This window comes from Bufo bufo, chromosome 3, assembly GCF_905171765.1.
Source record: "Bufo bufo chromosome 3, aBufBuf1.1, whole genome shotgun sequence".
Classification (NCBI taxonomy): Eukaryota; Metazoa; Chordata; class Amphibia; order Anura; family Bufonidae; genus Bufo; species Bufo bufo.
Genome location: NC_053391.1, coordinates 329,918,921 through 329,945,975, shown reverse-complemented (window position 1 = coordinate 329,945,975; position 27,055 = coordinate 329,918,921). Strand labels below are relative to the sequence as shown.

The window sequence follows — 27,055 nt, the reverse complement described above, 5'->3', positions numbered from 1 at the left end:
CTGTGGCGTATTTGGCAACAGAGTACCAGCCTTGACGTAGCGCCAATACTGTGGCACACCAATTAGGATCGTCGAATACTCGTCTCATTGCTGTTAGGAAAACTGCTAGATCAGGGATCACAACTTTTGGCACTCCAGCTGCTGTGAAACTACAACTCCCAACATGCAAACATGCTCGGCTGTTTTTCTAACCCCTATTGAAGTGAATAAAGCATTCTGGGAGTTGTAGTTTCTGGACAGCTGGAGTGCCAAGGGTTGCTGATCCCTCTTCTAGATTATCTCAGCGAACATCGGTTTTAATAATGAGGCCTGCCCAGGCTACATCCTTGTATGTCAGAAGCATAATAATAATACACAGCACCTTTGATCTGTCAGTCGGAAAGTGAGCAGGATGTGCACCGAAGTACAGTATAACGTGCATTGATTAAGAAATCCATGGTACTTGTCACAATCTCCACCAAACCTGTACAGGAGAGGCAGGGTAGATGAAGGAACAGCTCAAATACCACATATTTAGTCTTTAGATTTTGCTTGTTGGCACTTATGCTTTAAAGCAAACAGTTTTAACTCACTTCTTCGGCGGATTCTATAATAATGGCTTGAGTACTTTGTTAGGATACTGGTTAACAATACTTGAATCCAAAGCAGGAAGAATGAGTAGAGCACGGTGAAGGACTGATAGTTGAAGTCCAATAAGAAGTAGCAACTACCTGGCAAATAGGGTTGTTTCGGGTATCAAACTTTCAATACCCAATCAATACTTTTAGCCCAGTATCGATACGATACCAGGATTTGCTTTTTATCGATACTACTGCACAGCCTAGTATCAGAGAATATGGATCGTGCTGCTCTCAGCGCTCTCCATGTTCCCTCAGCAGCACAGGGGAGAAGGAAGCAGTCTCTCCCTCCCCCTGTGCTGCTGCTGCCACCAATGGGAGCGCAGAGGGGCGGAGGAGGGGAGGGGTTAAATGATCACAGCGCCCTGTCAGAGGTCGGGTGCTGGCAATGTGTTTCTGCTGCCGGCTGTATTCGTATGTTAAACGTTAGTTATCATTGGTGGCGCAGTGCGCCCTCCCCGTCCCCAGTATTAAGAACATTGGTGGCGCAGTGCGCCCGACCCCCCCAGTATTAAAATCCCCTCACCTCCTCTCATTGGTGGCAGTGGCAGCTTCTGAACGGAGCCCCAGCAGTGTAATCCTGGGGCTCCGATCAGTTACCATGGCAGCCAGGACGCTACTGAACCCCTGGCTGCCATAGTCAGCTCCCTGCTGCTGTGTGCACTATGCACAGGGCAGCAGGGAAGAGTGTAAAATCCTATTCATCCTAATATAGCTCTATTAGGGTGAATAGGACAAGGGATTAAAAGATCCCAGGTTTTAGCCCCTAAGGGGGAAATTGTTATTAAATAATTTGTTCCCCCAAAAAATAGGATCGGACTGTTCGATTATGGTCCGGACCGTTCCATAAAATGTGGAATGCACGCGGCTTATTTTTTTCACATGGTATCGAGTATCGCAATACTTTTTTATGGTATCGAAACCGAATCAAAACTTTGGTATCGAAACAACCCTACTGGCAAAGATATTTTTCTCTGATGGGTAGAAGACTGGAACAAGTCACAATACTCGAGCAATATTTGGATAAACCACATGTACTGAAATTGGTCCAAACAGGAAACAAGATGGCTCCCAACCACAAACACTGGCCATCTTGAATTTACTGTATGTATACACCATTGCAGCCACAATGTATCTTGTGCATGTTGATATGACAATTTATATTTTAACATACATTACCATTCTTGTAGTAAACTGTATTTTACAAATGTTTTATTGTGGGCTCTCCAAACAATACAATTGGACAATGTGGCACTGGCTCTTAACTGTTGCCGAATTAAAGTTTAATTTAAAGGGGTTGTCAGAGTTACGGAAAAAATATTCAGCACTGTAAGTCTGATGAGCAGCAATATATAACTAAGCTAAGCAAGCAAGGCAAAAAAAATTATATTTCCTAATTTCTCTGGTTCTCTTCTGGCCCTTTGTTTACCTGCAATAACAACAATCTCTGACTCTCCTCCTGCTCTTCAAAGGGAGTGAATAACACTGCTGCCCTGAGTGACATGTCTGACTGCTAGGATACTCAGCAGCATGTTGTATGTGTAGGACTACAAGTTCCAGCTGTACAATGACACAGCTGATACACACAGGATCTTCCCCCTACCTGTTCTTGTGAAATGCTCTGCAGAACTCCTCTAGTCTGTCAGCTCCTGTGCCCAGCATTTGTCTCCTCACTGCCTGCAGCTACTCAGTAAAGCCTTCAGCCCTGAGTCTGTGCTGCTGAAGGGGTTAAAAGGTTTTCCTGAAGAATCCAGGGAGAGAGCAGACAGCAGCAGACGGCAGTGCAGGGGGCGTGGCCAGCACAGTGACGTCTTGTGCACGAATCATCATCAGAGCAGGGAGAGAGGCTGACATCACAGGTCATGTGATCCTCAGTGAAATCTGAGAAAGCAGCAACTGTAGATGCAGTAAGTGCATGGTCAAGCCTTTAAATTTGATTAGAAACATACAAAGAACAAAAAAATAACTCTGACAACCCCTTTAACTGGAGAAAGTAGTATAGCCCCATCTGGTGGACAAAGAGGAAAGTGTCTATTCAGCATGTATTTAAAGGGCGTGCTTCACCCTTGACTGTAAAACTAGCCTGCAAAACATTAGATGGCACTTTCGTTACTTGAAATGGTTGCTGACCGCCAACATAAATGCTGAATTTTCCTGGTTCAAGAATCCAATGATTTGTCCAAACTGCTCGCTGTCGAGGCAAAACTGACAGAGAAGCCTTAACAGATCCACTCAGAGGGATTGTTACTCGTTGAACACCTACTAATTGCCAGCGTGGCACTGGCACAGATGCATTTGTCCAACTCATGTACACTTGTATCACCTGCAAAAGGACAAAAAGGTTACGACCACCTTAAGAACAAGCATAAGGCAGACAGCAAGGACCTGTAATGACTTTCCATTTACAGTATATTCTATAGACATGCATATAGTTACTTTTCTGCTTGGTAATGCCAATCTCTTTTCTTAAGTAAAGGGATACTGTGTGTCTTGACCTTTTCTATATTCTGTCATTGTTTAGAAACTTTGTAAGGAATTTGTAAGGGGGAATATTATGATTATTTAAATCATGCTTATTAAAAGTGGTTTTCTGATTCTTTGTAACTGATGACCTATCTTCTTACAGAATATGCACCTTATGCCAAACCTTTGTTCTTCACGTTCCTTATTATATAAACCTATGTTTTATGAAGTGTGTGATGTTGGTTGCTTTCTTCTTACCTCATCTCCAGTTCTTAAACCTGAATTTTTCACCTGCACGGACAAATCAAGGGTTTCACACATATAAAGGATGCTTGGGGTCACCACCAAATCACTGTACTGAAATGTGGTATAGGAAAGTCCATATCCAAAGGGGTAAAGAGGAACCTGGTTCCCATAATAGCGGTATGTCCGCCCATACATGGTGTAGTTCTCCATTGCTGGCACCTTAGAGACAGAGAAAAAAACATTTAGGTATTTTCATTGTAAGTCTCTTGCCCAGAAAAAAAACATGTTATGGAATCTTCACAATAAAACTACCAAACAACTTCCATTTGATTGATCTTTACCTGTTCCATGCCCGCAGGCCATGTGGCTGGAAGCCTGCCAGCTGGATTAGCTCCTTCTGTTCCTACTAAGATTTTAGCAAGTGCAGTTCCTGCAGCTTGGGCAGGGAAAAAACACTCCAAGATAGTGTGGACACCAGTACTGTTCTGAGCCCAAGAAGTATCCAGAGGTCCGGCATTAAACAGCAACAAGACAAGTGGACGGCCTGCCGCTGAGAGGATACAGAGAAATGAATACCCTGACAACTGGAGACACACATTGAAACATAAACTTGCCTGTGATCATACCAGTTATCCTGGTGTCAATATTAACCACTTCCCCCAACATTGCACTTAACTGTCCTTTTCAATTAATACCAACATAAATGACAGCTTTCATTAATGAAAAGGAAGTAGAAACGTACTCATCGGAATATAAACTTTCTGAAATACAGATACAGAGAAGGGATGAAATCTCCACTTCATGATTATTAAAATAAATCTCTACTGAATGGTTACAGGGCTTTATATTAAATATTGCTACTCTTATATAGTATCTAAGATGAAGAGGGGAGGTAATACTAATGACTGTGGATGCAGAAGTGACAATGGCTATTTGCTCCTACAGTGGCATGCAAAAGTTTGGGCACGCCTGGTCAACAGTTAAGCAAGTTGAAGATCTCCAAAAGGCAAAACGTTAAAGATGACACATTCCCTTTATATTTTAAGCAAACACCATTTTTTTATTTTCATCTTTTACATTTTCAAGATGACATAAAAGGAAAATGGTCCAAAGCAAAACTTTGGGCACCCTGCATGGTTAGTAACTAGTAGTACCCCTTATTGGCAAGTATCACAGCTTGTAATCGCTTTTTGTAGCCAGCCAAGAGTCTTTCAATTCTTATTTGGGGGATTTTCATCCATTATTCCTTGCAAAAGCCTTCCAGTTCTGTGAGATTCATGGGCCATCTTGCATGCACTGCTCTTTCGAGATCAGATCTTCAATGATGTTCAGAACAAGGGACTGAGGGGCATGGTAAAACCTTCAGCTTGACCCTTTTGAGGTAGTCTATTGTGTTTAGGATCATTATGCATTTGTAAAAGCCATCCTCTTTCCAATTTCAGCTTTTTTACAGTTGCCGTTATGTTTGCTTCTAGAATTTACTGCAATTTCATTGATTCTATTATTCCATGTACCCATGAAATGTTGCCCATGCATTTGGCTGCAACACAACCCCAAAGCATGATTGATCCACCCCCATGCTTAACGTTGGAGAGGTGTTCTTTTCGTGAAATTCTGTGCCCTTTTTCTCCAAACGTATCTTTGCTCATTGTGACCAAAGAGCTCTATTTTAACCACATTGGTCCACAGGACTTGCTTCCAAAATGAATCAGGCTTGTTTAGATGTTCTTTTGAAAATTTCTGACACTGATTTTTGAGTGCACAGGAGAGGTTTTCTTCTGATGACTCTTTCATGAAGGCCATATTTGTGCAGGTGTTGCTGTATAGTAAAACAATGTACCAGAACTCTAGAGTCTGATAAATCTTCCTAAAGGTCTTTGCAGTCAAGCGGGGGTTTTGATTAGCCTTTCAAGCAATCCTACGAGCATGGCTGCTGTTTTTAGGGACAAGGTTAGAGGAGTCTGGGTATTTTAAAAGCTTTGAAATTTGCATCACCTGGCCTTCCATTGTGAACAAGCCTTAACCCCAACAGGCTATTTAGTCTAAGACCTCGGACAAAATTATCTGAGCATTCAAATCTCGTTGGGTTCCCATACTTTTGCAAGGTACTCCTTTCCTTTTTTCACTCCCAAGATTTTAATGAAAACATGAAAAGTGTGTTTCATCTTTTACTTTATGCCTTTTGGAGATTATTTAATCTTCAACTTCTGCATGCCACTGTCATCGATGTGGATGATTTTTGGATACAGACGCCTTTTTGTTATATGCTACATCTACAAAATGTGTCTTCAAGGATAACTCGGGTATTGCAGAAAGTTTCAGAGAAATTTTAAGTTAAACCATTTTTTCCAGGAGTAAATTAAAGATGACCTGGGATAGGTCATCAAAATCTTCTCTCCCAGTACTCCCGCCAATCATCTGTCTGAAGAGGCTGCAGCCTGTTCCTAAGCTAGTGACGTCACGTTAATGTCACATGGACTATGTGCAGCTTGAAATGATTGGGCCTGGGCTGCAATACTAAGAACAACCACTACACAATGTATGGGACTGTGCTTGATGTACTGTGAGTAGGCTGCAGCAGCCTCTTCAAACAACTGATTGGAGGTGGTGCAGGTGTTGAACATCAGATATTGATGACTCCCGGAAAACCCCTTTAACTTGAAGGGCAGTCATCCAGCAGGATGTTTAAAGATAACAGATAAAACTTTGGCAAAGCTTTTGATTTTGGTGGGATCTGGCGATGCTCTAGTAGTTGAACAAATACTAGTGTGTACAATCATCTACCTGAATCAACAGCATCTTTCAGTAATGTAGCCTGGAAACCAGGAAGTGACAGATTCACTCGGTCTTTACCCTCCATTTCTACAGTTATACCTAAAAGTCAAAACAAGAGTGAAGTTACTTTGTCATTGTTTATTTCCGGTAATCCAAAAAAATACTGATCAATTTGGGCCTAGAAAGAGGTGGTTTATAGCGTCCAAACCTCTCAGGCAGAAAACTGGCTGATAATGAATATGTTGATTTGTCTGACGCTGCTTCAACTTAAAGGGATTCGGTCGCCTCTTTTTACCCTATAGAGATGCGGACATGCACGGCTAGATCGCCGCTAGCATGTCCGCAATATACCTGTCCCATAGCGCTGTGTTGTTTTATTTAGGGGCAAAAATTATTTTATAGATATGTAAATGAGCCTGGCAAGGAGCCCAAGGGGCTGTACTAACCGTTCTGGAGCCCAGCCACGCCCCCTGTGAAGGAGCCCAGCACCACCTGTAACCAGCAATCTCCTCCTTGCTCACAAAGTCAGATCGCCGTAATCTTGCAATGCGCGAGCTCGCGCATGCGGAGTTCCTTCCCTGAGGCTGATGCCAGCACAGGGAAGGAACACTATGCCGGCACTGCGCATCGCGAGAATACGGCGATCTGAGTTCATGAGCAAGGAGGAGATTGGTTACAGGCGGTGCTGGGCTCCTTCACAGGGGTGTGTGGCTGGGCTCCAGAACGGTTAGTACAACCCCTTGGGTTCCTTACCAGGCTAATTTACATATATAAAATAATTTTCCCCCTAAATAAAACCACACAGAGATATGGGACAGGTATATTGCGGACATGCTAGCGGCGATCTAGCCGAGCATGGCCACATCACTATAGGGTAAAAAGAGGTGACAGAATCCCTTTAATATTTGGTTATGGTGTTCAGTGTCATTGAAACCATCTGCCATCTCAAAACCATAATTCATGACATAACAATGAGCACACGTTTATACATGGTAATTCTGCTGTAGTAAATTCCAATAACTTAGTGCTAGGAAATATTACTTCATTTTTTTAAAAAATAAATCTGAATATTGTAACAATCCGTAGGAGTATTCGGCTATGCAACCAGTAGTAGGAGCACCAGGGGATGTTACAAATTGGGTTACTCACCTCTCCTCTGCTGTCTGCATGTCTTAGGTGGTTTGTTCGAATCTGCTCTACAAATTCATCTCTTCTATCCTGGCCTCAACCCAACTGTACTATATTCATGTCCTCCTGTCTTCATTACTTAGCCACACCTTTCCACACCAGCAAAGCAATAGTTAAAGTTTTCCCTGATTCTAAATTCTGCTGCAATAGTTTCTAATTAAATAAATAAAATTTGCTATAAGGGTGCCTTCACGCTTTAGATCATGTCCTGCTGGGTCTACGCTCCAGCCCTTGCATCTATGTCCTAGCTCCTGCATCTGCACTCCTGCTCTTGCGTCTTTGCTCCAGCTCTGTTTATTAAGACGCTGCTATTCTAAAGTAACCAATTCTACTCTGCCATTCCACAGTAATGAACTCAACTCTATTATTCCACAGTTATTTACTTGGCTCTGCTGAGCCTTCCCTGCATGTTACTGGACTGCCTGGTTACCCCACTGACTGTTCTCTTCACATGTATCTTTTTTTCAACTCTGCATTCACCGAAGGACTAACTTTTCTTATCTTGTTACTTATAATACTTATTCTAAATCCAGAATTTTTGCCTATGTGATCTTGCAACTGTACAGTCGTGGCCAAAAGTTTTGAGAATGACACAAATATTAGTTTTCACAAAGTTTGCTGCTAAACTGCTTTTAGATCTTTGTTTCAGTTGTTTCTGTGATGTAGTGAAATATAATTACACGCACTTCATACGTTTCAAAGGCTTTTATCGACAATTACATGACATTTATGCAAAGAGTCAGTATTTGCAGTGTTGGCCCTTCTTTTTCAGGACCTCTGCAATTCGACTGGGCATGCTCTAAATCAACTTCTGGGCCAATTCCTGACGGATAGCAACCCATTCTTTCATAATCACTTCTTGGAGTTTGTCAGAATTAGTGGGTTTTTGTTTGTCCACCTGCCTCTTGAGGATTTACCACAAGTTCTCAATGGGATTAAGATCTGGGGAGTTTCCAGGCCATGGACCCAAAATGTCAAAGTTTTGGTCCCCGAGCCACTTAGTTATCACTTTTGCCTTATGGCACGGTGCTCCATCGTTGTTGGATTGTTGGAAGAAGTTGCTGTTGGAGGGTGTTTTGGTGCCATTCTTTATTCATGGCTGTGTTTTGGGGCAAAATTGTGAGTGAGCCCACTCCCTTGGATGAGAAGCAACCCCACACATGAATGGTCTCAGGATGCTTTACTGTTGGCATGACAGGACTGATGGTAGCGCTCACCTTTTCTTCTCTGGACAAGCCTTTTTCCAAATGCCCCAAACAATCGGAAAGAGGCTTCATCTGAGAATATGACTTTGCCCGAGTCCTCAGCAGTCCATTCACCAAACTTTCTGCAGAAGATCAATCTGTCCCTGATGTTTTTTTTGGAGAGAAGTGGCTTCTTTGCTGCCCTTCTTGACACCAGGCCATCTTCCAAAAGTCTTCGCCTCACTGTGCGTGCAGATGCGCTCACACCTGCCTGCTGCCATTCCTGAGCAAGCTCTGCACTGGTGGCACTCCGATCCCGCAGCTGAATCCTCTTTAGGAGACTATCCGGGCGCTTGCTGGGCTTTCTTGGACGCCCTGAAGCCTTCTTAACAAAAATTGAACCTCTTTCCTTGAAGTTCTTGATGATCCTATAAATTGTTGATTGAGGTGCAATCTTAAATGAAACGCAATGATGGCTGCACGCGTTTCTTTGCAGGTCACCATGGTTAACAATGGAAGAACAATGATTTCAAGCATCACCCTCCTTTTAACATGTCAAGTCTGCCATTTTAACCCAATCAGCCTGACATGATGATCTCCAGCCTTGTGCTCGTCAACATTCTCATCTGAGTTAACAAGACGATTACTGAAATGATCTCAGCAGGTCCTTTAATGACAGCAATGAAATGCAGTGGAAAGTTTTTTTGGGGATTAAGTTAATTTTCATGACAAAGAAGGACTATGCAATTCATCTGATCACTCTTCATAACATTCTGGAGTATATGCAAATTGCTATTATAAAAACTTAAGCAGCAACTTTTCCAATTTCAAATATTTATGTAATTCTCAAAACTTTTGGCCACGACTGTATGATCTATCTGTAATAAAGTACCATTTATCTGTAGCAGGGAAGAGGAGCAAGATATGCATGAGAAGTGTGACTTGTTGCTGAGGCCGAGTCCTGTACTTGTTGAGTAAAAAAACAATGGGCAACTGTGTTGCAAGGTTTATTTTAGTAGTTCTTTCCCTTTAATTCCTTGTAATGTAGTTATTGAGCACATACAAGCCCCTAAACTTTTTATGAACCTAAGTTGTGTGAAGCAACTAAGCAACCTTAGTTGGCAATGGAATAATGGGTATCATCCCAAGGTTTATGAATTTTTATGTTTGTGATGGACATCTCCTACATGACAGCCTGATTATATGGTGGAATGTAGTAGTAGAAGTTCATCAAACTAGGGCTCTGTGGTGAGAACCACAACACAGGGATGCACAATGCAGTGTTCAAAAAGTCAAAGTTGGCTCCGTATGCTCTTATTTGCAGAGTGTACCGTCATAATTTTGAATATTTTTTCAAGTTAATGGATGTGCCAACCTGGACAACTTTAGACTACTGATAAGGAGACTTAGAAGCCACAGCCTAGGAAATGCAGCAGTTTGATACATAACAGATAGGTACCTGACATTTTTCTGGCATGCTGATGAGTTCTGCACATTGAAGTTTGCTTTGGAAAATACTAAAAATCGCCAGAGTTGTGTTTTTCAGATCCCTATAATAGTAAGCAAAATAAGCAACCCTAAATGTATTCTGTACTTTGGGCCCTTGGAGCCCCAAATCTGCTATAGATGCTTCGGTCTCTATTAGCCTTGTAGGTCTAATAATAATAATAATAATATCATAACTCTCATAATCATCTAATCTGTGAAAGTGAACACTTGTGCATTACGGTATTATTTTATTAATATAAATACACAGCTCAAACAATCCCTAAAATAAAATCACAACAGCTACTCTGAATGCTTTTCAGCAAACTAGATGATGGCATTTCCAGAAGCCTATAGTCTGCAATGACAGTTATGCTTGCTGTCGATAGGTCTATGAAACGTACATCAGGTAGAGTTGTTTGGTAGATTTGATGTGATGTGTTTAATCTCTTAATCTTCCATGTAACTAATGTTTGAAAGGGTGTTTTGCATGGAAAAGTAATAAAACAGCATGAAACTATTACTCTTCTAACATACTAGTGTATCTCAATAAATGAGCATGTCATCAAGTTAATTTATTTCAGTAATTCAACTCAAAAGGTGAAATATATATTATATAGATTCATTACCTACATAGTGCTCTATTTCAAGTGTTTATTTCTTTTAATGTTGAGGATTATGGCTTACAGCTAATGAAAACCCAAAAATTCAGTATCTCAGAAAATTAGAATATTGTGAGAACGTTCAATATTGTAGACTCATGGTTTCACATTCTAATCAACCATTCAACTCAAAAAACCTGCAAAGGTTCCCTAAGCCTTTAAATGGGCCCTCAGTCTGGTTCAATTATGAGGAAGACTTCTGACTTGCCAGTTGTCCAGAAGACAGTAGACAGTCACTGACACCCTCTACAAAGAGGGTAAGCAACAAACTGTAACTGCTAAAGAAGCTGGCTGTTCACAGAGTGCTGTATCCAATCATATTAATGGACAGTTGAGTGGAAGGAAAAAATGTGCTAGAAAAAGGTTTACAAGCAAAAGGCCAATATTTCTGTATTAAAAATAATTCTGAATCAGTCTTATATAATATTCTAAAAGAGATACTGACTTTTGGGTTTTCATTAACTATAAGCTATAATCAACATTAAAATAAATAAACACTTGAAATAGATCACTCTGTGTGTAATGAATATCCCTCTTTCTCTCTATATACAGTGGATATAAAAAGTCTACACACCCCTGTTAAAATGTCAGGTTTCTGTGATGTAAGAAAATGAGACAAAGATTAGAGTTGAGCGGACACCTGGATGTTCGGGTTCGGCCAAACTTCACAAAAAAGTTAGAGTTCGGGACCCGAACTTGACCCCGAAGTCAATGGGGACCCGAACTTTGGAGCACTAAAATGGCTCTAAAAAGTCATGGAAAGGGCTAGAGCGCTGCAAATGGCAACAAAATGTGGTTAAGAGCATGGCAAGTGCTCTACAAACAAATGTGGATAGGGAAATGACTTAAAATAACATAAAATACATAAAAATAAAAAATTATAATCTTGATCTAGGAGGACGAGGTCCATATCGAGTAGGAGGTTGAGGAGGCGGTGGATGTGGCGGTGTAGGTAGAAGCAGCGGTGGAGGAGGAGGAGGAGGAGGAGGAGGAGGTAGCCAACACTGGTTTTCGGTTTTAATTTTTATTAATTTGTTTAAATTAGGGTACACCCCAAAACATTGGAAAATATAACCTGTGATAACCCCCTCCAGCCCTGCTAAACATACGTTAAGACAATACACTGGCTGCAGGGCAGGCCAGCACCTCCAAGGCGTAAAGGGCAAGCTCAGGCCATGTGCCCAATTTGGAGACCCAGAAGTTGAAGGGGGAAGACTAGTCATTCAGTACGTGTAGGCATGTGCACACATACTGCTCCAACATGTTGCTGAAATGCTGCCTCCTGCTAAGACGTTCCATATCAGCTGGTGGTGCTGGTTGTTGTGGCGTGCTGACAAAGCTTTTCCACATTTCAGCCATGCTAACCCTGCCTTCTGAGGTGCTGGTGGTGCCCCAGCTGCGTTGGCGACCTCTTCCTCCTCCTCTGCCTTCGCATTGTGCTTCCACTGTGCCCCCGCTGTCAGGTCGGAATGCCATCAGCAGCGCGTTTACCAGCGTGCGCTTGTACTAGCGCATCTTACGATCACGCTCCAGTGACGGAACTAAGGATGGTACGTTGTCCTTGTAACGGGGATCCAGCAGCGTGGCCACCCAGTAATCAGCACAAGTTAGAATGTGGGCAACTCGAAGGTCGTTGTGGAGACACTGCAGCATGTAATCGCTCATGTGTGCCAGGCTGCCCAGAGGCAACGACAAGCTGTCTTCTGTGGGAGGTGTATCGTCTGTGTCCTCTGTATCCCCCCATCCACGCACCAGTGATGTCCATGAGCTGGTTTGGGTGCCACCCTGCTGTGAACACGGTTCCTCCTCATCATCCTCCAGAACTGTGCCCTGGCTGGACAATTGTGTACCTGCCGTTTGTGGGTGCAGGAACCCACCCTCTGAGCTACTTGTGAATGACTGGCCTGAAACCCTATGAAATGATCCCTCTTCCTCCTCCTGTGCCACATCCTCTTCCATCATCGCCTCAAGGAGGCATAGAAGTGGGATAGTAACACTGAGAACGGCGTCATCGGCACTGGTCATGTTGGTGGAGTACTCGAAACAGCGTAACACAGCACACAGGTCTCGCATGGAGGCCTATTAATTGGTGGTGAAGTGGTGCTGTTCGCAGAGAGACTCACCCTTGCGTGCTGCAGCTGAAACTCCCCTATCGCCTGCTGCTGCTTGCACAGTCTGGCCGGCATATGCAAGGTGGAGTTCTACATTGTGGACACATCGCATATGAGGCGGTGAGCGAGAAGGCCGAAGTTACGCTGCAGTGCTGACAGGCGAGCAGCAGCAGGATGAGAATGCCGAAAGCGCGCACAGATGGCCCGCACTTTCTGCAGCAGCTCTGACATATTGGGGTAATTTTTAAGGAACCTCTGCACCACCAAATTCAGCACATGCGCCAGGCAAGGGATGTGCGTCAAACCGGCTAGTCCCAGAGCTGCTACGAGATTTCGCCCATTATCGCACACCACCAGGCCGGGCTTGAGGCTCACTGGCACCAACCACTCATCAGTCTGTTGTTCAAGGCCCGTCCACAGCTCCTGCGCGGTGTGGAGTTTGTCCCCCAAACAAATATGTTTTAAAACTGCCTGCTGTCGTTTACCCCTGGCTGTGCTGAAGTCGGTGGTGAAGGTGTTACGCTGACCGGATGAGGATCCGGTAGAGGATGAGGAAATGGAGTAGGAGGAGGAAGCAACAGGAGGCAAACTGAAGTGCCCTGCAATCCTCGGTGGTGGAAGGACATGCGCCAAACTGCTATCCGCCTCAGGCCCAGCCGTCACTGCATTTACCCAGTGTGCTGTTAGGGAGATATAACGTCCCTGACCGTGCTTACTGGTCCACGTATCCGTAGTTAGGTGGACCTTGCCACAGATGGCGTTGCGCAGTGCACACCTGATTTTGTCCCCCACTTGGTTGTGCAGGGAAGGGATGGCTCGCCTGGAAAAGTAGTGGCGGCTGGGCACGACGATCTGTGAAGCAGCCGCTGCAATAAGGCTTTTAAAACTCTCCGTCTCCACCAGACGGAATGACAGCATTTTAAAGGCAAGTAATTTTGAAATGCTGGCATTCAGGGCCAGGGATCGTGGGTGGGTAGGGGGGGTACTTCCTATTTCGCTCCAGTGTTTGGGAGAGAAAGAGTTGACCGCTTCCATGGGACATTGTGGAGAAGCTTGGTGACCCAGGTGGTGGCGTTGCTGGCAGATCCTCTGTTTGTGGGGTGGCAGGTGCCACTGTCACTCCAGAGGTGGATGAAGAGGCCGAGACTGCAACAGAAGAGGAAGCAGGAGGAGCCAGAGACCTTTCTTTGTTTTTGAGGTGTCTACTCCACTGCAGCTCGTGCTTTGCACATAGATGCCTGGTCATGCAGGTTGTGCACAGGTTGACAACGTTTTGTGCACAGGTTGACAACCGGGCGGCGGTGATCGGAACAACACATGACGTACCAGGGCGTACCGGTATGTCATGTGTCCTGAAGAGGTTAAAGCTTGTATTTCACTGTCAGAAATGCAGCAAAGGCCCCAAATGTAGGGTATTGCAAAGATGGGTGTTTTTTTAAACCCAGAATATAACAGCAGTATCTAACACTTGTATTGGACTGCCAGAAATGCAGCAAAGGCCGCAAATGTATTATCTTGCCCAAAATGGGTGTTTTTTTAAAACCAGTATATAATAGCAGTATTTAAAGTTTTTATGTGACTGTCACAAATTCAGCAAAGGACCCAAAATGTATTATCTTGCAAAACATTTGTGTTTTTTTAAACCCAGTATATAATTGCAGTATTTAAAGCTTGTATTTCACTGTGACAAATGCAGCAAAGGCCCCAGATGTAGGGTATTGCCAAAAATGGGTGTTTTTTTAAACCAAGAATATAACTGCAGTATTTAAACCTTGTATTTGACTGTCACAAATGCACATATGCTGTGCTGGTGCACTGAACTTGCACAAAATGGCCGCTGACGCCCACCTAACTAACAGACGGATAAAAGTTCTTTTTCTGTGTCACTGGGCTCAGGGCAGGGTAAAAAAATGGTGCACTGCACCCACAAAAACAAAATCGCTGTAGATCGCTGAGTTAACAAGCACTTCTGATAACAAATTATTTCCTATTCTCTCCCTCACAGCAGCAGCATCCTATCCCTACACTAGGAAGAGCAGAGTGATGTGCAGCGCTACGTGACTCCAGCTTATATAGAGGCTGGGTCACATGCTGCACTGGCCAATTACAGCCATGCCATTAGTAGGCATGGCTGTGATGGCTTCTAAGGGCACATGAGTTAAACGCTTGTTGATTGGCTGCTCTGCAGCCTTTCAAAAAGCGCCATTAACTCGCCGAACACCGAACTCGAACTTTTACTGTAAAGTTTGGGTTCGGGTTCGGGTCCGGGGTCCAAAAATCCTAAAGTTCGTGTTCTCTCAACCCTAACAAAGATAAATCATTTCAGAACTTTTTCCACCTTTAATGTGACCTATAAACTGTACAACTCAATTGAAAAACAAACTGAAATCTTTTAGGTAGAGGGAAGAAAAAAAATATAAGAATAAAATAATATGGTTGCATAAGTGTGCACACCCTTAAACTAATACTTTGTTGAAGCACCTTTTGATTTTATTACAGCACTCATTCTTTTTGGGTATGAGTCTATCAGCATGGCACATTTTGACTTTGCAAGATTTGCCCACTCTTCTTTGCAAAAACACTCCAAATCTGTCAGATTGCGAGGACATCTCCTGTGCACAGCCCTCTTCAGATCACCCCACAGATTTTCAATCGGATTCAGGTCTGGGCTCTGGCTGGGCCATTTCAAAACTTTAATCTTCTTCTGGTGAAGCCATTCCTTTGTTGATATGGATGTATGCTTTCGGTCGTTGTCATGCTGAAAGATGAAGTTCCTCTTCATGTTCAGCTTTCTAGCAGAAGCCTGAAGGTTTTGTGCCAATATTGACTGGTATTTGGAACTGTTCATAATTCCCTCTAACTTAACTAAGGCCCCAGTTCCAGCTGAAGAAAAACAGCCCCAAAGCATGATCCAGCCACCACCATGCTTCACTGTGGGTATGGTGTTCATTTGGTGATGTGCAGTGTTGTTTTTGCGCCAAACATATTTTTGGAATTATGGCCAAAAAGTTCAACCTTGGTTTCATCAGACCATAACACCTTTTCCCACATGCTTTTGGGGAACTTCAGATGTGTTTTTGAAAAATGTAGCCTGGCTTGGATGTTTTTGTTCGTAAGAAAAGGCTTTCGTCTTGCCACTCTACCCCATAACCCAGACATATGAAGAATACGGGAGATTGTTGTCACATGTACCACACAGCCAATACTTGCCAGATATTCCTGCAGCTCCTTTAGTGTTGCTGTAGGCCTCTTGGTAGCCTCCCAGACCAGTTTTCTTCTCGTCTTTTCATCAATTTTGGAGGGACGTCCAGTTCTTGGTAATGTCACTGTTGTGCCATATTTTCTCTACTTGATGACTGTCTACACTGTGTTCCATGGTATATCTAATGCTTTGGAAATTCTTTTGTGCCCTTCTCCTGACTGATACCTTTTAACAATGAGATCCTTCTGATGCTTTGGAAGCTCTGTGAGGACCATGGCTTTTGCTGTGGGATACGACTACGAAAATTTCAGGAAAGACCAACTAGAGCAGCTGAACTTTATTTGGGGTTAATCAGAGGCACTTTAAATGATGGCAGGTGTATGCTGACTCCTATTTAACATGATTTTGAATGTGATTGCTTAATTCTGAACACAGCTACATCCCCAGTTATAAGAGGGTGTGCACACTTATGCAACCACATTATATTTTTGTTTTCTTCCCTCCACCTAAAAGATTTCAGTTTGTTTTTCAATTGAGTTGTATAGTTTATAGGTCACATTAAAGGTGGAAAAAGTTCTGAAATGATTTATCTTGGTCTCATTTTTTTAACTTACAGAAACCTGACATTTTAACAGGGGTGTGTAGACTTTTTATATCCACTGTATATATATTTCCCTTTTTGAATGGAATTACTAAAATAAATAAACTTTTTGATAATCTTCTAATTTATTGAGATGCACTAGTATGTTCTCCTGCACCAAATGTATTTTTGTCTGCACTTACCGGTCCCAAGGCATACAATGGTTATGTCAACAGTCTCGACCAATGATTTAATCTCTTTGGAGGAGTATGTTTTACACTGTGCATCGCTGCATCCTGCAGCAAAGCTGACTTCCACTGGAAGCTTTGCAATGCCATCTCTAAGAAGCAGAATAGATAATGCAAACATTACTCATCACAATCATTAAACAAACACTAACTGAAGCCTAAATTACACGGCTACTAAATATAACCCTCACTACATATAGAAATCCAGTAATAAAGTAATGTAGCCACCACAGTGATTATACAAGAACCCCATATTTCAATCAAGGGCAAGTAGTAATCAAATCTGTACACAGAAGACAAGGAGCCCATTGCAAAAATGAAAAAAGGTGGCAGGTATTCCCCTCCTGCGTGCTTGCAACCAGGGCAATTCATCTAGAGAGATTCATCTGCACAGATTGCACTATCCTACTTGTTACTGCTAGAGACACACAAGTCTGGGGACTTCTCTCCATGATGACTACAAAGTGGCTGCATGGTGTGCCTCTATTGTACATATGCTTTGACCATCATTAAAGACAACTCTTTGAAGTATCACTCATTTTTCCTTTGCATATGTACAGTGTAGTTCTATTAATATATAAAATAACTACCAAAATTATGAGATACGGTTTCTACATTTTAACCTAAAGCCATTAAATCAAAATCATCACAATTTATATTTTTACCATTTTTCTTCCTACCTGGGCGTGGAAATATATTGAGGATCTGGATGTGGCTCATAGTCTCCAAAAAGCCCATCTGCATTATCAGCAAATGGACCAATTACCTGAAGGAATAAAGTAATGACTGTTAGGCACATACCAGAGCTGTGTGCACAGCACATGTGCCGAGACAGAGTCTATAGTACAGATATTCTTATAGATAATGCACCAGAACTCTGACCCGATTATGCAAAGTCATGCAAAGGGAATCTGTCACCATGATTCTGAATGGTTATCTCTAGTAATACACGAGTAGTACTGCACCCAAGGAGTCCAGATTGCCATTTTATATTTTCTCACTGCCCCCACTGTCAGCACTCAAAGCTAAACTGAAATACTCAGTCCAGACTGATGTATTGTGCTAACATAATGGAGCAGACTCCATTGCATATGCACAGCAGCCCCAGCAATGAACAGTGGTACTTGTGGTCATGTAGAGAAAGTTAATACAAGCCACTTACTAATTTATCGCTATTATCCATATTGCCTCCTTTTGCTGGCTTGGTTCATTTTTCCATCACACTATATACTTCTCATTTCCATGGTTACGACTAGGGATCGACCGATATTGATTTTTTTAGGGCCGATACCGATATTTTGTGAACTTTCAGGCCAATAGCCGATAATTTATACCGATATTCTGGTAATTTTCAATTTTTTTAAAAAAAGAATTCCTACACAGATCTGCTGAAAATTATTAGTTTATTGTTAACGTGTATATATATATATATATATATATATATATATATATATATTTTTTTTTTTTTAAATCTTTCTTTCATTTATACTTAATATTTTGGTTTTTCTTCTTTTTTTTTTTTACTAAACTTTTAGCCCCCTTAGGGACTAGAACCCTTGTCCTATTCACCCTGATAGATCTCTATCAGGGTGAATAAGAGCTCACACTGTCCCTGCTGCTCTGTCCCCCAGGATTACACTGCTGGGGCTTGGAGCGCACTGCGCCACCAATGAAGAGAAATCTCTCATTAATTCATATACAGGAGGGGTTAACCTGAGGGGTTAACTACCGCAGATCGCAGCTACCGCTCATAGAGGTCGGGAGCCGGCTATGTCATTCTGCAGCCAGCTCCCGCCTCCTGTATATGAATTAGGGCTCATTCAGACGGCCGTATGCTGTCCGCAAAAATACTGAATGCTATCCGTTTTTTTGCGGATCCGCAAAAAAACGGATCTGCAAAAAAACGGATAGCATTCAGTATTTTTGCGGACCCATAGACTTCAATGGGGCCATGTCCTGATTTTCACGGACAAGTATAGGACATGTTTCATTTTTTTTGCGGATCCGCAAAAAAACGGATAGCATTCAGTATTTTTGCGGACAGCATACGGCCGTCTGAATGAGCCCTTAATGAGAGATTTCTCTTCATTGGTGGCGCAGCGGCCACAGCCCCTCCCCTTCTCTTGTCCTCCTTCCTCTCATTGGCGGCAGCAGCATCACAGGGGGGGGGGGGAGGGAGACACTGCTTCCTTCTCCCCTGTGCTGCTGAGGGAACACAGAGAGCGCTGAGAGCAGCGCGATCTGTGTTCCCAATACGTTATCGGTATATCGGCAAAATAGATGCCGATACCGATAACGGTCAAAATACTGAATATCGGCCGATAATATCGGTAAAACCGATAATCGGTCGATCCCTAGTTACGACCACCCTGCAATCCATCAGCAGTGGTTGTGCTTACACACTATAGGAAAGAAATGCTGTCCTCTGGTGGCCAGGACCGTGGGAGCTCACATAGGCTGGTGCTTTTTCCTATAGTGTGCAAAACGTCCAGCAACCTTGTCTAATTCATTAAATTAAGTGGGGTACATTGTTCCTAATGCAAATAGGGTATTGAAATATTACTGATTAATAGACTAATATTTGTTAGCCATATTGTCAAAAATAACAGAGAAAATTAGTTTTCCTACCCCAAATTTCTTCCCTTTAATGCTCTGCAAGTCCATGGGCAAAGTGTCCCCTAGGTTCTTCAGCAGGACAAAGCTCTTAACAGCAGCCTCCACAGAAAGGTCTCTATGTTCTTGACTCTGAACAGAACTAAGGTCTAAGGCACTGTAGGGATTCATATCTGGAGGATCAAATTCTCCCAACCGCATTCTGGTGTAGAAGAGTGGGTACAGACGTTCTTTCACAGTCTAGTAAATTATATAGACAGGTTAGTGTCTATCTTCCAGCACTAATCTATAAGCAATGTCACAAGTCTCACAAGAGTCGGTTACAACAGGTTTATGTGATAGATCACTAGCATATATTATAATGAAACCCTCAAAGCAGGTAAATCAGACATACCATATAGAAGCATTATATTTGCTAATATGCCATTTTGTGCGCATGGAATCTGAAAATCACTGCAATGTTTGGGCATTAACTGGACGCCATATATAGTCTAATGTATGCAACATACCAATTTAAAATCCTTGGCACTGAAACACTGTTTTTATTTTGAACTATACATCATTTTCATGATTCTCTATTATTTGGTTCTTTACCTCCAGTGTGATGTTGCCCAAATTTACTGCATCCTTTATTCTCATGAAAACATTGTCTATCAAACTGACAGATAGCTCCAAATTGCATCCAGAGTTCACAGAGGCTAAAGATAAATGGCAAGAATTAAGATGCTGCACTTTCTCCAACTTCAATAAGTAGCTACTGTAGTAAACTGGACCAATCAGATAAATCCATGAAGTTCATACTAGCTTCTACAATTAAAGGGGTTGCATCAAAAAAAGATCAAGCATAAGTGAGAGTCTGTGATTTTGGAAACCAAATTATTTACAGAACCCCTTGGAGCTGATCCTGAAAGAGATTTCTGAAACTCAAAACCAGTGACATCTTATCAACCATGTGCAACACACCTTAAGGTGCCATAACTTGGCATCCCACATCACAGCTCTGGAAAGGCATTCATTTTAGTAGCACTGTGGGGCACGTGTAGAGCACAGAGACTGTAACTTGGAATCACCAAAACTGGGCTATTGTACTTCAGGAAACTCATTGATTTCAATGTCAAAGTAGTTATGTTTCAAATCTAAAAATTTTACTCCCTAATAGTGTTGAGCTAAAGTGTGTTTCAATTTCGGGTTATCTAAGAATTCCGTTATGGATTCCACTACCATGGACCATAAGTCATGGTCCTTGGTAGCGGAATCCATAACAGAACTCTTAGATAACCTGAACCTTGTACGCCAAACTGGAAACACAAGTTCGCTCAACACTACTCCCTAATTCAAAGAGGAACAGAATTTATTCACAAATAGCCCTAGCTTGTGAAAGGTTTGGTCCAAAATGTTGCATGAACAGGCGAGAAAAAATTAAACCCTATATACTTCAATGTGAAGACTACTGTATCCTCTTACACATGTGGGAACAGAGGTCTGGCTTCCGAGTTGTGTTCCACTACTTTAGTCCCATTTCATTAGCCCCATAAGTGACTCAGTGAAGTACAACTCTGTTCCCTGTCACTTTATATGACCACCAGGTGTTTGAAGAACTCCTTTTTCAGCAAGCTTTACTTCTGTGGACCTCCATTACGTACCACAGGATGCTAAACAGCTATATCTTTAATGTATGTGACTCACCAATAGCAGTTTCCAGAAAGCTGCTGGTGTACTGGTGTGCTACCATGATAAATTCAATTGCACCCTCATCACTTACAACATAGCCATTAAAGCCCCACTCTGAGCGAAGGATGTCTGTCAACAGCTTTTTATTAGCACAAGCTGGAATTCCATTTACTCTGCAAAACACATAGAATTTCCATTTACAAAGTCATCAAAGAATATGTAACCTTAAAGGGGTTGTCCAACACTTAGTTTGTCTAAATGTCCGATGAGTGGGGATCTGGCCCCTGATCCCCCACTTATCCTGAGAATGTGGCTATCCACTTTCCAGTTTCTGGTGGAGAAAAAACTGGGAGAATAAACTGTACATCCGAAGTGCAGAGGGTACAGAAACAACTAAGTGTGCTAACATGCTGTTCCTATATCTCCCCTACACATTAATGGATAGTGACTGCAAATGTGCACTTCTCTGCTGGAAATGGAGAACCAGGCATCTCCATGCTTGGGACTGGAGAGGTCATATGGTCAATCAGTGATTCGAGGCAAATGAAATCTATACGCTGGTCAGTCATGACTAGGCAACCCAATATTTTATAGTAATAATCTCATTAATTCACTGGGTCTGATAAGGAATTTAATATCATCAGTAGGAAAGTGGTCCTATTACATCTCACTCAAATGAGAGATGTTCATGTCCAGGTGTAGAACGTAAGCCCATGGACTGAACACAGATCCATTAAAGTCAGTGGGCGATTGTACAGAGAAAATTGCAGCATGAAATTTAGGTCCAATTTGCATGCAAGTGAATGGGGAACACGATAAAAACAGACAGCACACCAACACCATCCCTGTGCGGTCAGTTAAAAAAAATGTTTTTTTGCACTTGGTACAAGGACAAGTTTTAGATCGCTTGTCTGAAGGAGCCCTTATGGAGCCCAAAAACAATGGGGGGTTATTTAAAAGAAAACCTCCATATTTATTTTCCAGGTATTCGAGCAATCTTGAAAACAGGTATTTTGTACATTTTATGATGAGTTAAAAGTCATACCGCTACCATTTGGACAGTATCAGACTGTAGGGACAGGATCAGACTGTCAAGGGAAATGGTAACGTACAGTTATTAATGTATTCATATATTTCCAGAAAGAACAGCACATTGTAGAGTTCTAAAAATCATGCTCAAAAAACTTACTATTTAATAGGGAAAGCAAGCATTTGCTAAAATGGACATGTCAGACATGTGATCCCTCTCTGCTCAGCAATAGTAATGGTATTCTGGGGCGTAGCTATAGGGGGAGAAGGGGAAGCAGCTGCTTTGGGGCCGGAGCTCAGAAGGGGACCACCCAGGAGGAGAAAGATTAAAAAGATTTTATTGTCAGGGTCTCCTCAACAGTATTATAAGATGATATTTTATACAGAGACACTGTAGGAAACAGACGGAGTTGCTGCCGGGCCTCGTCTTAGACAGTGATCTTGTCAAGCCACAAGAGTGGGGGTTGCAAAGAACTCGTTGAGGGGTGTGGGAATTCAAAACTTTGATGTGGGGCCTAGTCAGTTCCAGCTACGCCACTGATGGTATTCACAATTGTACTGACAAATAGAAGGTAATGCCTTGTGTTTGGATACCCGCCTGTTATAACTGCACATAATGCTGAAGGTCCCGGCTTCAACACAAGCCTGGAATTGTGGTAAAAATGTCATTCGCCAGTCTCTCTCCTCCACCTGTGGGGAAACAAAAGATAAGCAGCCAAGGCGATGATCCTCCCAGTGGAATGAATTTGTAGAACGAAAGGGTACATATATATACTTAGGGTACTCTGGATATACTTTGCAATTGCCCCCTGTCTATAGATCAAGTAAAGATGGATTTACACGGCCCAAATACCTGGCAGATTATCAGGAAAGAACGTTCCTGCGAACACAAATGCGTCGCCGATCACCCGATGAACAAGCATTTTCCTGATCGTGATCCTGTCGTTCGTTCAGGCACCTAAATTATAATTTCTGGGCAGCAGATCGGGTTGTCTAAACAGCCATCTGCTGCCCAGGAACAATGCAGCTCTATGGGGACAAGCAATTACAAAAGAGATACCACGTTTTCATACTGTGGAGGTGATCACTGTATATAAAAGCAGTGGTATCCTTCACTGAAGCAGCAGCCGACAGTCGGGAAAGAATGCAATTTCTTCCAAACGATCGGCTGTACATTGCATGGTGTAAACCTGCTTTTATTCTGACCATGGTACCACTATCACCAGTGGTCTGTATACAAAGGAGTACTGGGAGAACACAGACCAGATCCTCCAGTCATTCCACCTACCCTATAAAAGCCAGGGTGCTACAGCAAAGAGCAGAATGCTGATGCTTCCTTCCTGCATGTATCTGCCATATTATAGTAATGTTCTAGAGGCATGCATTAAGTGCACTTACAATGTTAATATACAGATTGTGGTCCTCTACCGGATAATGAAAGAATTTTTTGTTGTTGTTACTTTTTGTAGTGTAGAAATAAAACATCCTGGTGCTAACTGGAAACCATCAATTTGGTAAAATATAATGGTGTACTGCTGTGAATGGACTGTTGGACTCATTAACACTACTCAATGACACATCACATCCCAATACATAACGGACAGCATTACCTTGGCATCAAAACTAAACCTGGAAACAGGGATATTTTCAGGCCCACCATGGACATCAAAGTGTTTGCAGCCGGCATTGGCTTTGATATATCGGGGATGGTCTCCCTGCAGTCCTTTTACAAAAGCGGCTGCCAGAAGTCCACTAAGGTATGGATCTTCTCCATATGTTTCCTGCAGATGAAACATTACAATACTTTATAGCTGACAAAAGTGCATTGCCCATGTAGACTGCTGCTAAAAGGGTCATTTACTTTATTACTTACCAATTTCAGATAACATAACTGTCTATCGTCCCGATCAGACTGGATAATCTGGTGTCCAATTATTGGGAACAAGCATTTATAGGAATGCTCATTTCAGATAACTGACCTGTATAATTGTGCCGCCAATAAGCAAACGCTCATTTGTCGGCTGATTTGCATCGTTCAATAGAATAGCACATCTCCTGTTATAATGGGGGATGTACTGAATGTATAGCAGGCCGATATAACTCAGCAACGATTGATGCTCTTAGGTTCTGTTCACATTTTAGTTGTGGCTTCCATGTATAACGACAGCCATGGTGTGCTGGATCAGTCGCGTGATGGACACTGGCGGCGCCTGACAGATCCCTCCGACTTATAACTAGGTCCATCGGTAAAGCCAATTTGTGACAGAGGCTCCGACCCATATGTGAACGCCGCCTAAGCTGTATGTCTGAATATCATTAGAAGGTATCCTGGTCTATGACTCCCTACCTGATTCCTGCCCCACAGAGGATGTCTCATGATGTTTATCACAGGACTGAAGCAGCTGAGTCCAGTGTGGTCTTCATAGTTCCCGACCGACATGAAGTAGTTATGTTTCGCTCTGACCTCAGTGGCCGTGGCATTTGCCACCTTTAATATCAATTCAGGGCTGCAGATAAACGCTCAATATTAGATATAAAGCACAACAAACACCCCTAAATATACAAAAGTACACTGGTGTGGAAATAGTGACAGATTTAGAGGCTAGCTGAAGACTTCTGTCATTTAAATACCTGAATGATGCAGCCAGACCTATAGCCTGAGGGTAAGACGTGGCGTAACCTGGTGCTTGGGCATCTCCCCTCAAACACTCTGTGTTCCAGTTATAAGGCTTGATGCCTAGATGAGGGATTGGGGGCGCAGGACCATTCTTCAATGCGCCACCTCTCGCCATCTGTGGTTGAGGAAATGAATAACAATAAGAGTATGAACAATCAGTCCAAGTATAGTCTCTAGGCATGGTAATGGAGGCGCACATTAAAGGCAATGTTCACATCACGTTGGGATAAGCTCCGGACTCACACCTCTGGCAGAAGACTGCAACGTATCTCACTGCACAGGCGGACAGTGGGATGCATGGCTAATTGGCTCCCACTACAGAAAAAGTATATAAACTGCATTGAAAAGCATAGCTTACTACTTATTCCATACGGAAAAAAGGTGATCCGCCACAATGGAGGCCAAAAGGCTTTTCCCAGAATTTACACATTCTGGAAAATGAACCATTCATTACCTGTAGCACCATTTCTTCAAGGCTTAGCCGACTGATCAGGTCCTTCACACGTACGTCCCATGGCAGCGAGGGGTTCATGAAAGGGTAATCCTGCCCCACACAATCCGAGAGTTGTAGTAAAAGTATGGTCAGAGACACGATGTTGGCCTTGGCCATAAACAGAGCGGTGGACTTCATGATTCAGTGCTTCACTAATATGAGCTGAAACGAGGAAATTCCATTTCTTACTGGATTGGATCAAATAAAGAAAATGCTATTAAAATGACAAAGGTACAAGGTGATCTCATACCTGTTCATGCGCACCAGTATGACCAGCATGGGATGGATCCACAAAAAGACATCCAACAGGAGTCAATAGGCAAAGTACGAAATTGTATATGTCTGGCTATCCATTCAGAGGATTTATTAGCTGGTTTTTCTACAGTTATGCAAACATACGAATTAGGCCTTCTGCACACGACCGTAGGTGTCCCGTTGCCGTATTGCGGAACTCATTTGCGGATCCGCAATACATGGGCACCGTTCTGTGTGCATTCCGCATCACGGATGCGGACCCATTCACTTCAATGGTCTGCACACGACCGTAGGTGTCCCGTTGCCGTATTGCGGAACTCATTTGCGGATCCGCAATACATGGGCACCGTTCTGTGTGCATTCCGCATCACGGATGCGGACCCATTCACTTCAATGGGTCCGCAAATCCGGAGACGTGGAATGGTGCGGAACAGAAGCACGGAACGGAACCCTACGGAGTCCCGTATTTCCGTTCCGCAAAAAGATATAACATGTCCTATCTTTTTGCAGAACGGCCGGATCGCGAACCCATTAAAGTGTAGGGGTCCGCGATCCGCTGCGGCTGCCCCGCGGTCGGTGTTCGTGCATTGCGGGTCGCAGCACGTTCGTGTGCAGGAGGCCTTAGGAGTGAAGAGAATCTTACACTTTAACCGCTAATTGACAACCCTATTGTGGAGTCGCAGCACAGCAGTAATCATTGTATAAGGGACGGAGCGTCGTCGTCTTTGTGCCTCAGCTACTGCAACTGATGCGATGCGGTGGGGTACAGGATATGGAGGCACGGACCAAAATCCCATTGACCGTGCGTTGGCACAGACAGAAATAGGCTCTGCATCTTGAGGATTGCGGATCCATTCTAGTCAATGGGTCCGCATCCGTGATACGTAGTGCACATGACTAATGCCCGCTGTTTGCGGTCCGCAATACAGGCACGGACAACACACGCTCGTGTGCATAAGCCCTTACACAGGTAGAAAGAAATAGGACAATATAGACAATAGGATATGAAATATGTCATTCCATATCCTATTGTCTATAATAAGAAATATCTGCTAATGCAGCACGGTAATAGGCAGCTTAGCACTTTACACATGGGCTGACTCTTGAACTGAAGGGGGCGCCAGTTACAGGATTAGTGTGTCCACGACTCCACAGCCGGTTCATTATATCAAAATCTACTCACAACTCAGGCCCACAAAAACTACGGAGGTAAAACAAACGAGCCTGCACCGAGAGACATACCTACAACGTTACCTCAGAGGGACTTCCCTTACTCAGCAGCTTCCTACCCAGCAATGACAAGGCGGAGCCGGGAGACTTCAACTATCCACCACTAGAGGGCGAATTGCTCGAATAAACATCTTCCTGAAGTTCTTTTTTCCTGCCACTTGGTGGCGCTGGTGTTTAAGTCTTGCATTGGAGCATAGAATTGTACAGGAGGCTGAGCCAGTAGGTGCTGCACATGCTATACAGCCGCAGGTCAGTGGAAGGGAAGCAGTGTGCAGGCCATACTCATCTCTATGTGCAGAAACTAGCCTCCTCTTTACTTCAATGGG

At 43.0% G+C, this 27,055-nt stretch overlaps 1 protein-coding gene across 5 annotated transcripts; it reads right to left on the bottom strand.

Annotated features, from left to right (window-relative positions):
• Positions 1-2,506: 2,506 nt before the first annotated feature.
• On the bottom strand, positions 2,507-26,834 carry LOC120995293 (probable beta-D-xylosidase 5). Of its 5 annotated transcripts, none has more exons than XM_040424397.1 (15): positions 26,742-26,834; positions 25,206-25,406; positions 24,706-24,866; positions 24,422-24,581; positions 23,685-23,855; positions 22,673-22,764; positions 21,061-21,218; positions 19,969-20,072; positions 19,390-19,614; positions 17,442-17,527; positions 16,717-16,853; positions 6,111-6,200; positions 3,668-3,876; positions 3,339-3,545; positions 2,507-2,940 (listed from the first exon to the last, which is right to left on the bottom strand). In XM_040424397.1, the coding sequence occupies exons 2-15, from the start codon at positions 25,380-25,382 to the stop codon at positions 2,653-2,655; spliced, it is 2,265 nt and encodes a 754-aa protein (XP_040280331.1). In that variant the 5' UTR covers positions 25,383-25,406; positions 26,742-26,834; the 3' UTR covers positions 2,507-2,652. The 5 variants fall into 5 exon arrangements, with proteins under 5 accessions (XP_040280331.1, XP_040280330.1, XP_040280334.1 ...); XM_040424396.1 differs by having other exon boundaries at positions 25,206-25,432; positions 26,742-26,785; XM_040424400.1 differs by lacking the exon at positions 26,742-26,834 and adding an exon at positions 26,683-26,733.
• Positions 26,835-27,055: the final 221 nt, after the last annotated feature.